This window comes from Jatropha curcas, chromosome 2, assembly GCF_041381405.1.
Source record: "Jatropha curcas cultivar XTBG-Jc1 chromosome 2, XTBG_Jcur_1.0, whole genome shotgun sequence".
NCBI lineage: Eukaryota > Viridiplantae > Streptophyta > Magnoliopsida > Malpighiales > Euphorbiaceae > Jatropha > Jatropha curcas.
Window position 1 is genome coordinate 2,452,132 of NC_143152.1, and position 10,919 is coordinate 2,463,050.

The following is a 10,919-nucleotide window of genomic DNA, read 5'->3' on the forward strand; positions in this document are numbered from 1 at the left end:
AGTGGTTCAATACAAACGGCACATCTTATTTGCTACAATGACACGTCGTTGCTTCCGAATTGAGGCTACGTTTTTCTTGAACCCAAAAGCTAAAACCCTACAAAATCCCAAATGACAAAAGCTTAATATAGTTATTCTCTTCCTCTCTACTCATATGCAGTATCAACGATGGTGAAATCAAAGCCCTCAAATGACAACACCAAAGACATGGAGCTCTTGAAAACAGAGGTGGCCTCTTTCGCTTCTTCTCTTGGTCTCTCTTCTTCTGCTTCTCTCCCTTCCTCTGGTTTCAACGATGCTGATTTTCGAAAATCAGGTCCTCTAAAGAAATCAAAACCCACAAAACCAAACTCTCAGTCAGATAAAAACACTCAAGATAGTAATAACCAATTCGATAACAGCTCAAAGAAGGCCACAAATTTCAAAAACAAAGACAAGGTTGAGAAAAAATCGAATGTTTACCAAAAACCAGAACCAAAACCTCCGGTTTTATCACTTGATGATAATAACAAGAGAAGTAATAGAGCATTTGAGAAATTCAAGAACCTTCCAAAGCTACCTTTAGTGAAGGCTGGTGCATTGGGTGTGTGGTATGAGGATGCTATGGAGTTGGAGAAGGAAGTTTTGGGTGAAGGGAAAAGCAAGTTGGAGTTGAAAATGGGTGTGGAGGCATGGAAAGTTTTGGTGGAAAAAAAGAAAGAGTTAGGGGAAAGGTTGATGTGGCAGTATACACAAGATTATGAGCAAAGCAGAGGGAAGAGTGGGGAAATTAAGATGGCCGCACTTAGTCAGAGGTCTGGTACTGCCGTTGATAAAGTGCATGCCTTTTCTTTGGTTGTTGTGGATAATCCCATTGCCAATTTGAGGTCACTTGATGCACTTTTAGGTAATGAGTTTAATGGTTTTGGTGCATCTTAGTTTGAAATTGTTTGATTAGATTGTTTTATACACTATAGTTGAGTAGAAGACATAGTTTATGGATTTAAGGATCAAATATTGACAATTGTTTTATGCTTGAATGTTTTCATTGATGAGTCTTGGCAATTTAAGTGACAAATTAAGGATTCTGTTGAATTACGGATTTCGCGCAGAATTTCTAAATATTTCTTCATTTTTTGCTGTGAGATACATATGTTATAGTTTTATCTATTTCTTGATTGAAATGAATATTTATTGCAGGAATGGTAACATCTAAAGTGGGGAAACGCCATGCTCTCAGAGGATTTGATGTGCTAGAAGAACTTTTTACTTCAAGGTTTTAATTTATTAGAATGTGCTTTCCATATATTTCTTTGATTCTATCTGCTGTATGTTTTATCTTAACTGGTTATTATTACATAGCAGCCTCGTGAATATTAGTGTGAGTTTGGTTAGTGGTCCTTGCCTATTAGTACCCACTGTTAATTATGTTTGATACTTTTAGCACTTTCTATTGTTTGCATTGTTTGTATTTCACTCATGACCTTGTGGTTGCTCTTTGAGTATGAGGAGTATTTGCTTTCTAGTCTGGTATCCTGATTCATTTTCTGACTTAGCTGCAAACTATAATAAGAGAGATGTTCTTCTTTGTTGGTTTTTTGGCTTCACTGTTGCATATTGAATCATAATATTGATTTAGTGGTTGCCTGGTTGTTAGTTAATTTACTTTATCTTTACAGGTGTGCTTCAGTAGTGTACTAATTTGCTTTGTGTGTACTCTATAACCAGTTTGCTGCCTGATCGCAAGCTGAAGACCCTTTTGCAGCGGCCAGTTAATAGTCTTCCTGAGACAAAAGATGGCTATTCTCTTCTACTTTTTTGGTATTGGGAGGATTGCTTGAAGCAGAGGTAGGCCACTTTGTTTCTTCCATTAATTAATCGTTAATGGCTTTTACACTTTATCTGTTCATGGCCTAAACTTGGCAGCTAGTTTGCATTACTTGGCAATTTAATAAAGTATGTATACTCTTTTACTTTTAGAACAAAGTGCATAATATCTATGCATCCATGAGTGTATATCTTTGCACCTGCCTTGTATCAACTAAAATTTTATGCTTTGTTTGGATGGGTGTAAAATATGGGTGGATGTAAAATAAGGGGTGAAAATTTCTTGGGATTATCAAAATACTTTGTTTGGTTTGAGTGAAAATATGAAGGAGGGTGTAAGATAAATTTACTATACACTCACTTTAGCCTCATTTTTCTCTCCATTTTGGGAGGAAAATGAATAGTGCCATTTACACTCTAATTTTACTTCCTCACTTATTTTACTTCCTCCCTCTTCCAAAACATAGCATTAAAGTCGCATCTAACACTTATAAACCGTTGCACAAGCTCGGATAGAAACGTGCCTATTTTGTAAAAGAATTTTTTTGGATATGTACTCTTTCTAATTGATTGCTGTACTCTAATGCACTTCAAAGTAAACACCATTGTTTTTTATGCTACATGGACATGTGGTTTCATGATTGATGTTATCACTTCCATGCATTGGATATACACTGATATTACAGCTAAACAGATTACTCATTGCATTATGAGTGTTGTGGACACCCATTGCACTACATGCTATCCTAGGGTCAAACTGTGGGGCGCTATATTAGAGTAAACAAAATCTATTGCTATTAGATTGAATAAGAAAAGACTTAGGTGGTGTTTGGTAAAACTGAAAATTAAGTGCTGAAAATTTCAGACCTGACTTTTAACTGTTGAATAATTTAAGTGAGGAAGTTGTAAAAATATAAAATTATTTAGAAGCTTATTAAGTTGTTGTATTCGGTGCAAATTTTTAGTTAAAATTTTGAACTTACTATTTAAAGTGAATTTTATCTTAATTGCGACCTTTAAACCAAGTTGTCAATTCCGTTCTGTTTCTGCCAAAATGGCTGGAAAAATCTAATTTCAGCTAAAAAATGAAATGAAAGGACATCAATTTCTTCTTGGACAAAATCTTGACATTTTTTTGTCTGTTCCAGTCAAGATAGGGCCAAAACGCCCATTTTAGTTGAGATACCATTCCGCGGAGATAGTAAAACAACAAAAAGTAAAAATGCGATTTTGTAAAAGAGGAAAAATAATAAAGCCCAACCTTATCCTTGCAAAACTGAAAAGATAATATAGACTCAAAACTGAAGTGTCTAATTCTCCTATCTCGCGAGTAACAACAAATTCTTTCATTTTCTTTTAATCAAATTTGAGAACAACTAATCAACAAATTTCTTCCCTTGTTCTTAATTTTTCAAAGTTTTAAGATTTGGAATTTGTCTTTGTGAAGTTATGTTATATTATTTTAGCTTTATTGTATTATATTGAGAACTTGTTATGCATGAACAAATCCATGTGCGCTTGCCTTGAGATACTCCGGTACATCAACCAAAATGAAATTGACAACCTTGCTTTTAAGTGACATGTAGATAAGCTTTATCAAATAACTTAAAGCTAATAAGCGTCAAATGGTGTTATCAATCCACCTTTGTTTCAAAGTGCTTAATTATGTGTAAAATTTGGAAAATAAAAGTATTCTAATTTCCGGAAGCCCTTTTGTATCTTGCCATATTTTTAACCTTTTCTATCAAAACAAGTAATACCTGTACTTATTCACTAGTGTCTGAGTTTCAGCATTAGCATTATCTTTATCCTGGGGATATAAATGTGGTAAGCATAGGGTTTTTACCTCAAATTATGAAATGATGAGGTTTGAAAGTGATTTATGCAGTTGTTGGTTCATTGGATAGGTTTTTTGCATGCTTCTTATGTTATTCCACATATCAATTTATACTTGACATTTTTTTTTACTATTTTTGAATCATTACTTTGTTCTTATATAAACATACATTACTAATTTTAGGTATGAACGGTTTGTTTTTGCACTAGAGGAAGCATCAAGAGATGCACTACCCATTCTAAAAGACAGAGCGCTTAAGGTTGGCATTTCCCTTTCTTCTTCAATGTAGTCTGTGCTTATATAGAAGTCACAATCACTAGTTTATGTGTCAAGAGACAAAATGGTTTCTATGGACTTCAATTGCGGCCCTTCATCCAAGTACTCTTGTTAACTTGGAGAAACATGGCCAAACCATCTCAATCACTGTTCCCTCGAGTTATTGTTGGTGGTCTCACTTCAAACTTATGAATCTAGTCATGCCTTGTATGACCCTGCACAGATCCATCGTAGACATAGAACCCTTATCATTGCTGTGCTCATTTTGTGAATGTATTGTGCTTTCCCACTAAATATTGGCTTATTTGTATTATTATTTTTATTGTTGTTGTTATTAACTTACTATTATTATTGTTGTTGTTGTTGTTGTTGTTACATCTAGGTCATGTTTGGTTACTTGGAATCAAATATCAGATGAGAGTTTTTCTCCGCCTTTTCTATTTGGCATTAAAAAGACCCTTTCTTAATTCTCGAGCATTTCTTTTTCATTTTTTTCTTTCTCATGATTTTATTCCAGCATAATAGTAATGAAAGGCCATTAATTATACTCAATACTTTTTCCCAATCACTTATTGCTTTTGTCTATCAAAAACCCAAATTATTAGGAATAGGAGTTTATTCCCATTCCAATTCTTTGATCCCTTATAACCAAACGATGCCCTATGGTTTTAGTCAGTATTATAAGGTTTTATTGAAACAAACTTATTGGTCACTGCAATTTCAGATTATGTACGCTCTGTTGAATAATAAATCAGAGCAGGAGCGTAGGTTGCTCTCTGGCCTTGTTAACAAAGTAAGTTGCTGCTGGCTTTTAACTTTTGAAAGTATTGGCTTTGGATTTTCCTTGAAGCAATTTATTTGGAGTTACTGATCTTGATGGTAATAGGAAGGTTTTTCTTATATTTTGATTACTTGCAGCTAGGTGATCCTCAAAATAGGGGTGCCTCAAATGCTGACTTTCACTTGTCTAACCTATTGTCTGACCACCCAAATATGAAGGTATAATTTCTAATCTAGCCACTTACAATTCTATGATTTATTTTTCACTCAAGTTTTTATTAAATTGACTACCTTAGCCATATTATTTTACAGGTTGTGGTGATTGATGAAGTGGACTCTTTTCTCTTTCGACCTCATTTGGGACTAAGAGCAAAGTACCATGCTGTATGTCTTGATCATGCTTTCTAATTGCTACACGTGTATTATAGTTACTTTCATTGATCTTAATTTTTTGTTTTATATCTTGGCATTGTTATATTGTTACTTTTGCGTCATTATTTTAGCATATTTGCTAGTGTAACGGCATTGTGTTGATGCCTTACTAGTTCATTGATGATGTAACACATTTAAGGAGTTAAGTTATTTAGTGCTGATCATCCTCTTGATGAGATTCATTAGATTATTCTTCCTTAGATGAACGAGGGAAGTAGAAAGGAGCATGAGCTATATGTTCAGTGAGCCGTTGGTTTACTTTTGATGAAGCTGTTTTCCTGTGGTATTACCTTAAATTTTTGCACCTTTTTTCACTTTAGGGGTAAAAGAGGAAGCCTTCATGTAATATAATTATGTAATAAATATTTGAAATTGTACAAGCAAGTTCTGCAGCTATTCTCTTTTCAGAACTGATTTTTGTGCGTTGCATAAATTGGATTGTATGCAGGCTGAACTCAAACCACTATGCATCGAGTTTAATCTGTGGCTCTTATTCAGTTTCCCTTCTACACATGCAGGTTAACTTTCTGAGCCAAATTCGTCTGTCTCATAAAGGAGATGGACCAAAGGTGGCAAAACGATTGATAGATGTATATTTTGCATTATTCAAGGTACCAAGACCTTCTTGCATATGTTATGCTCGATTTGATGTCTTCTCTATGGATGCAAGTTCTATCTCTGAATCTGCTGAAATCGTTTTTATTAATTTGAATATACTATTTACCATTAAATAAATAACATGATTACATGCTAAAATCTTAGCATCATGCTTCCAAGTTGATGTTATTGAAGAGAAGGTATTCACAGAAATGACTATTGTAGGTCTTGATATCTGAGGTTGATGGCCGTCAAAAGATGGATAAAAGTAGGAAAGCAGAGGATATAGATATCCATGATCCTTCCAGGAAGCATAACGTGAAAGATTCATTAGAACCTCATGTTGAATTGGATTCACGGCTTCTATCAGCTCTGTTAACAGTCAGTACAAACATTTCTCTTTTTAAATGAAATGCCTATTACCGACTTCCGTACCATCTTTAGCTTGTTGTGTACTTTTAAATCCCTGCTTCACAAATCCTGTTTACTTTTGTTGGTCATTTCAGGGAATTAATAGAGCATTTCCTTATGTTTCAAGCTCTGAGGCTGATGACATTATTGAGATCCAAACGCCAATGCTCTTCCGACTGGTAAGATCCTGCTATTTGTTATTTTTTAAAAATAAGTTTTTAGTGGTGGTGGTTATGGTGGCATCACGATTGTTTTGGTTGGTTTGATATTGATATTTACATTTAACTGTGTAGGTGCACTCAAAGAATTTTAATGTAGGAGTTCAGGCATTGATGCTTCTTGACAAAATCTCTTCAAGGAATCAGATTGTCAGTGACCGCTTTTACCGTGCTTTGTACTCAAAGCTTCTACTTCCAGCTGCCATGAATTCTTCCAAGGCAAGTGTAATTTCTGCTTGGAGACAATATGTTTTTGCCAATCTTTAACACTGAGTTTGCTGCTGCTGCTTTTTTTTCTAGCAGGCAGTTTGATTTCTCTGTTTTAGAAAGTGGATTATTCCAGATCTCTGTATCCCTGAATATCATGATGCAGCTTATTTCATGACAAAAAGACAGTTCAAAGATGCTTTTAAATAATAGTCTGCATTGTTTTTGACAAATCTGGGATAGTTTTGATAACTTGGTCCTCTTTTGGCTTCTTTTCTTCTAAGATTAGCTCATCTATTTAGTAGATGTGAATGCTTTGGGTCTTGAAGAGTTTGATATGGATTCTCTTGGTCTCAAAAAATTTGGTATCTAGGATATTTTCATTTTCCAACGTATTTTGCACCATACTCTGTTATCTGGAACCCTTTAAAGATATAAGGTGCCTTGGGGAGCAACAGGCATTGTGCTGGATGGTTACCTTTGCTCCAACTTCCTTTATATGCATTGAATTTTGATAATATGTGCAGTTCCTTAGAATCTTCAACAATCTGCTATTATGACAACAAGAGTCATTTGTAGTTTGTATTCATCTGAACAAAATCTGTCATTTGATTACTTTTCCCTCATATATGGTTACGTTTCAGGTGGAAATGTTTATTGCACTTCTTCTGAGAGCAATGAAAAGTGACATAAATTTGAAGCGAGTTTCTGCCTTTGCAAAGCGTCTGTTGCAGGTTAGTTATTCAGGCATTTGTTCTACTAGGACATTTCTTTAGCAAATAATATGAAATGGAAGCCTGTTCTTTTTTGGGCAGCTGAGTAAATATTTCTTTTGAAAATCAGTGGTAATGATGCATGACTATGTTTGGTCCATATGCCTGAAATGTCTACTATTTCTTCCTCCAATTACCTCTTCACCGCAATGGATGAATATATAATTGTTCACATTTCATGTTTTAACTTATTTAATATGTTGTAAAATATAATCTAAATGATAAACTGAGACTTTATTATTTGTTTATGGACTTCATTAAGAATTTTTTTAGCGGTAGTTACTATATAGTCTTAGATTTTTGTCAAATACACTAGTAAGGACTTCGGTTTTCAAAATTACATTATTTAATCCCTGCATTATAATTCTATTTTTCTATAAGGTCCAAAGGTTAGTTTTTCTATTAAGTGGTTGTAAAATATCAAAAAAAGACCATTAAAGATAATTTCTATATAGGAATTAGATAGTGTAAAATTATGAAAATTAAGGTCCTTACTAGTGTATCTCACTAAATCGTAGGAACTACGCATTGATTTTCATTAGGGTTACTTTTGACATTTCAGTCACTTAATGGAAAAACTAACGTTTGGACCTTATAGTGTAGCAGAATTGTAAATAGGGATTAAATAATTTAATTTTGAAAATTAAGATCCTTACTAGTATATTTGAGCAAAACCTAGGGACTACATAGTAATTACCCCTTCTTCTAAACTGCTAAATTCCACAGGCATATTATTTCTTTAAATATAGTGATTCCAATTTTCAATGGTCTATACTCAAAACAAAGATTGACTATTTATATGCTTGTACAGGTTTCACTTCAGCAGCCGCCTCAATATGCCTGTGGATGTTTGTTTCTCCTTTCTGAAGTTCTCAAAGCAAGGCCTCCTTTATGGTAATACTGGTTATTTTTGAGAAATGCAGCATGCTTGGTCTCTATGCTTTGAGTGTATTATGATTTCATTACAATTGAATCAGAAACTCCCTTATCATGCAGGAACATGGTTATCCAGAATGAGTCAGTTGATGAAGATCTTGAACATTTTAAAGATGTAGTGGAGGAAACTGATGATGAACCTCACACGGAGGTGAAAGTTGAAAATAATCTTGTATCTGTTCAAAATGCAGATAAGGCCAGTCCCGAAAATGATTCTTCAGAAGGTGAAGATGATTCCCCTGCTCCTAGCTCAGATGATGATGAGGACGATGATTCAGATGAAGCAGAAGTGTTGTTTTCACAAAATGGTTCAAAAGAATTTCAGGAATCCAAATCAGCATCTGATTATAATGATAACCAGCCTCAAATATCCTCTACTGATTCTTCCCTGCCTGGAGGGTACAATCCACGGCACAGAGAGCCTTCTTACTGGTATGTTGGCTGTTTCAACAATTTATTTTGCTTGCTTAAATGGTTGCATTCTTTCTGGTGAAAGATGCTAATAATTGATTTGAATGGTAGCAAAAAATGAAAACGTAAAATGTTGTCATATCTTTCTTTAGAACCGTTGGAAGTTACCTGATACTTTGGTAATGTAAGAACGCCAGTTTGTTTCCCAGGATTCTCACTTGATAAAATGTTGAATCAACAGCAATGCAGATCGTGCAAGCTGGTGGGAGTTGATGGTGCTTGCTTCTCATGTTCATCCATCTGTTGCTACCATGGCTAGGACACTTATATCTGGGGCCAATATTGTTTACAATGGTAATCCATTAAATGATCTCTCGCTTACTGCTTTTCTAGACAAGTTCATGGAGAAGAAACCAAAGCAGACAACATGGCATGGTGGCTCCCAAATAGAACCAGCAAAAAAGGTCGGGATAAACCTTTCTGGCAGTTGCTTTGGTTGCTTTCATTTTGTTTACCATTTTTTTTTTAAATGTGGAATTTACAGATTTCTTCTGCTTTCTTTAGTGTTTGAGGATTTCTCTAATAACAAACACGCAATGTCGAACCATGTCACTATTGCTGACTCATTTCATGTTTCCTCAGCTTGACATGAACAATCATTTAATTGGATCAGAAATTCTGTCATTGGCTGAAGTGGACGTGCCTCCTGAAGATTTAGTTTTTCACAAGTTTTACATGAATAAAATGAATAGCTCGAAGCCAAAGAAGAAGAAAAAGAAGGCAGCAGCAGATGAAGAGGCTGCTGAAGAGCTTTTTGAAGTTAGGGGTGGTGATGAAGTAGGTGGCGGTGATGAGAGTGATAATGAAGAGATTGAGAATATGTTGGATTCTGCCGATCTTGCTTTTGATGCCGATGGTGATTATGACTACGATGATTTGGACCAAGTTGCCAATGAAGATGATGATGACTTGATTGGAAATGCCAGTGATGTTGAAATGGATGATCTGTCAGATATTGCAACGGGAGAAGATTTTGATGGCATTGCTAATGGTGATAGCGATGATGATGTTCAAGATGTAGATGTTGGGGATGTAGATGATGGTAGTGACGAAGAGGATGGATTTGACGACAAGAGAAGAAAACGGAAGTCTAGTTTGAAGGTTGGTGCATCACCATTTGCAAATCTTGAAGACTATGAGCATTTGTTAAATGAAGAGAATCCCGGAAAAGAGAAATCTATGGAAAAGAAAAAGCCGAAATCACGGAAAAAGAAAAAGTCATCCAAGTGAGTGCCTCATTCACAATCTCATCAAAATCAGGTCAGAAGGATCTTTCATTGGTTTGCGCATACTGGGAATTAACGTGAATGAAGTGCTCTTTGTTGTTTGGTTTATAGTACAATATTAGAATTCTGCAATTAAGCTACAGAGGCGATGGTTAATGCTAACGCCGTAAAAATTTTGGTTCAGCAAGGACAACATGGTTAAACAAGCATGTGCTAATTTATAAAACAACTTGATTCTTTCCTTTTCTGTTTTATGTCTCTGTATCTTTATATAGGTTTCTATACTTTGCTTTGCCACTTAAATTGGCTTTTGGACCACTAAGCATTTCAGTTTACTTTGGAGATTACTTGTAAAATGCTTGAATATTATTTAGTATTTACAGACAGAAAAGCAGCTTCTTTCAAATTGGAATTTTCCCATATTTCTTTTTTTTTTCTTTTTTTTTTATTACAATATATGAAATAATATCCGGAGGGACAAGATCCGACTCTTTAATATCAGATAAAGATAAATCGAATAAATATATTGATCAAATATTCTTGAGCAGATTGATGTGATTTTTTTCAAGAGATGAATGATTTGAAATATGAGCACTTCCAATATTGATACAATCTTTTATGAATGACAGAATAAACAATTATTCATGAAAGAATCACATTTTCATTTTCTTTTTTAAAAATCAATTTTATTAAAATAACTATATATCATTCATATATTATTCTATACCTAAAAGTTTTCAAAAAAAAAAAAAAAAATATTCTATACCTAAAAGATTACATTTTATACAAGTATGATATATAGATATAAATAAATAACACTTTGTAATTACGTAAATAAAATTTTTTAAATAAAATAGAAATATTAAATTATATACATATGTCAACAAAAATATAGCTACCTATAGGCCACAGTAATAAACTAATAAAAATTTTGAGAAATCATTTATAT

The 10,919-nt window shown here is 34.1% G+C and overlaps 1 protein-coding gene across 1 annotated transcript; it reads left to right on the forward strand.

Moving 5' to 3' along the window:
- The first annotated feature begins 97 nt into the window (after positions 1-97).
- EDA25 (CCAAT-binding factor) lies at positions 98-10,376 on the forward strand. The gene is made up of 16 exons (XM_012230819.4): positions 98-886; positions 1,180-1,255; positions 1,708-1,827; positions 3,827-3,902; positions 4,644-4,712; positions 4,838-4,918; positions 5,012-5,083; positions 5,650-5,742; positions 5,954-6,109; positions 6,235-6,318; positions 6,433-6,576; positions 7,209-7,298; positions 8,149-8,231; positions 8,334-8,705; positions 8,926-9,148; positions 9,327-10,376. The coding sequence occupies exons 1-16, from the start codon at positions 169-171 to the stop codon at positions 9,972-9,974; spliced, it is 3,105 nt and encodes a 1,034-aa protein (XP_012086209.1). The 5' UTR covers positions 98-168; the 3' UTR covers positions 9,975-10,376.
- Positions 10,377-10,919: the final 543 nt, after the last annotated feature.

Excerpts from the sequence above, each read along its gene's own strand:
- EDA25 (XM_012230819.4), top strand. The coding sequence starts at position 169 with ATGGTGAAATCAAAGCCCTCAAATGACAACACCAAAGACATGGAGCTC. Across the intron at positions 6,110-6,234 it reads TTCTATCAGCTCTGTTAACA|GGAATTAATAGAGCATTTCC; the intron begins GTCAGTACAAAC and ends TGGTCATTTCAG. Across the intron at positions 9,149-9,326 it reads AAATAGAACCAGCAAAAAAG|CTTGACATGAACAATCATTT; the intron begins GTCGGGATAAAC and ends ATGTTTCCTCAG.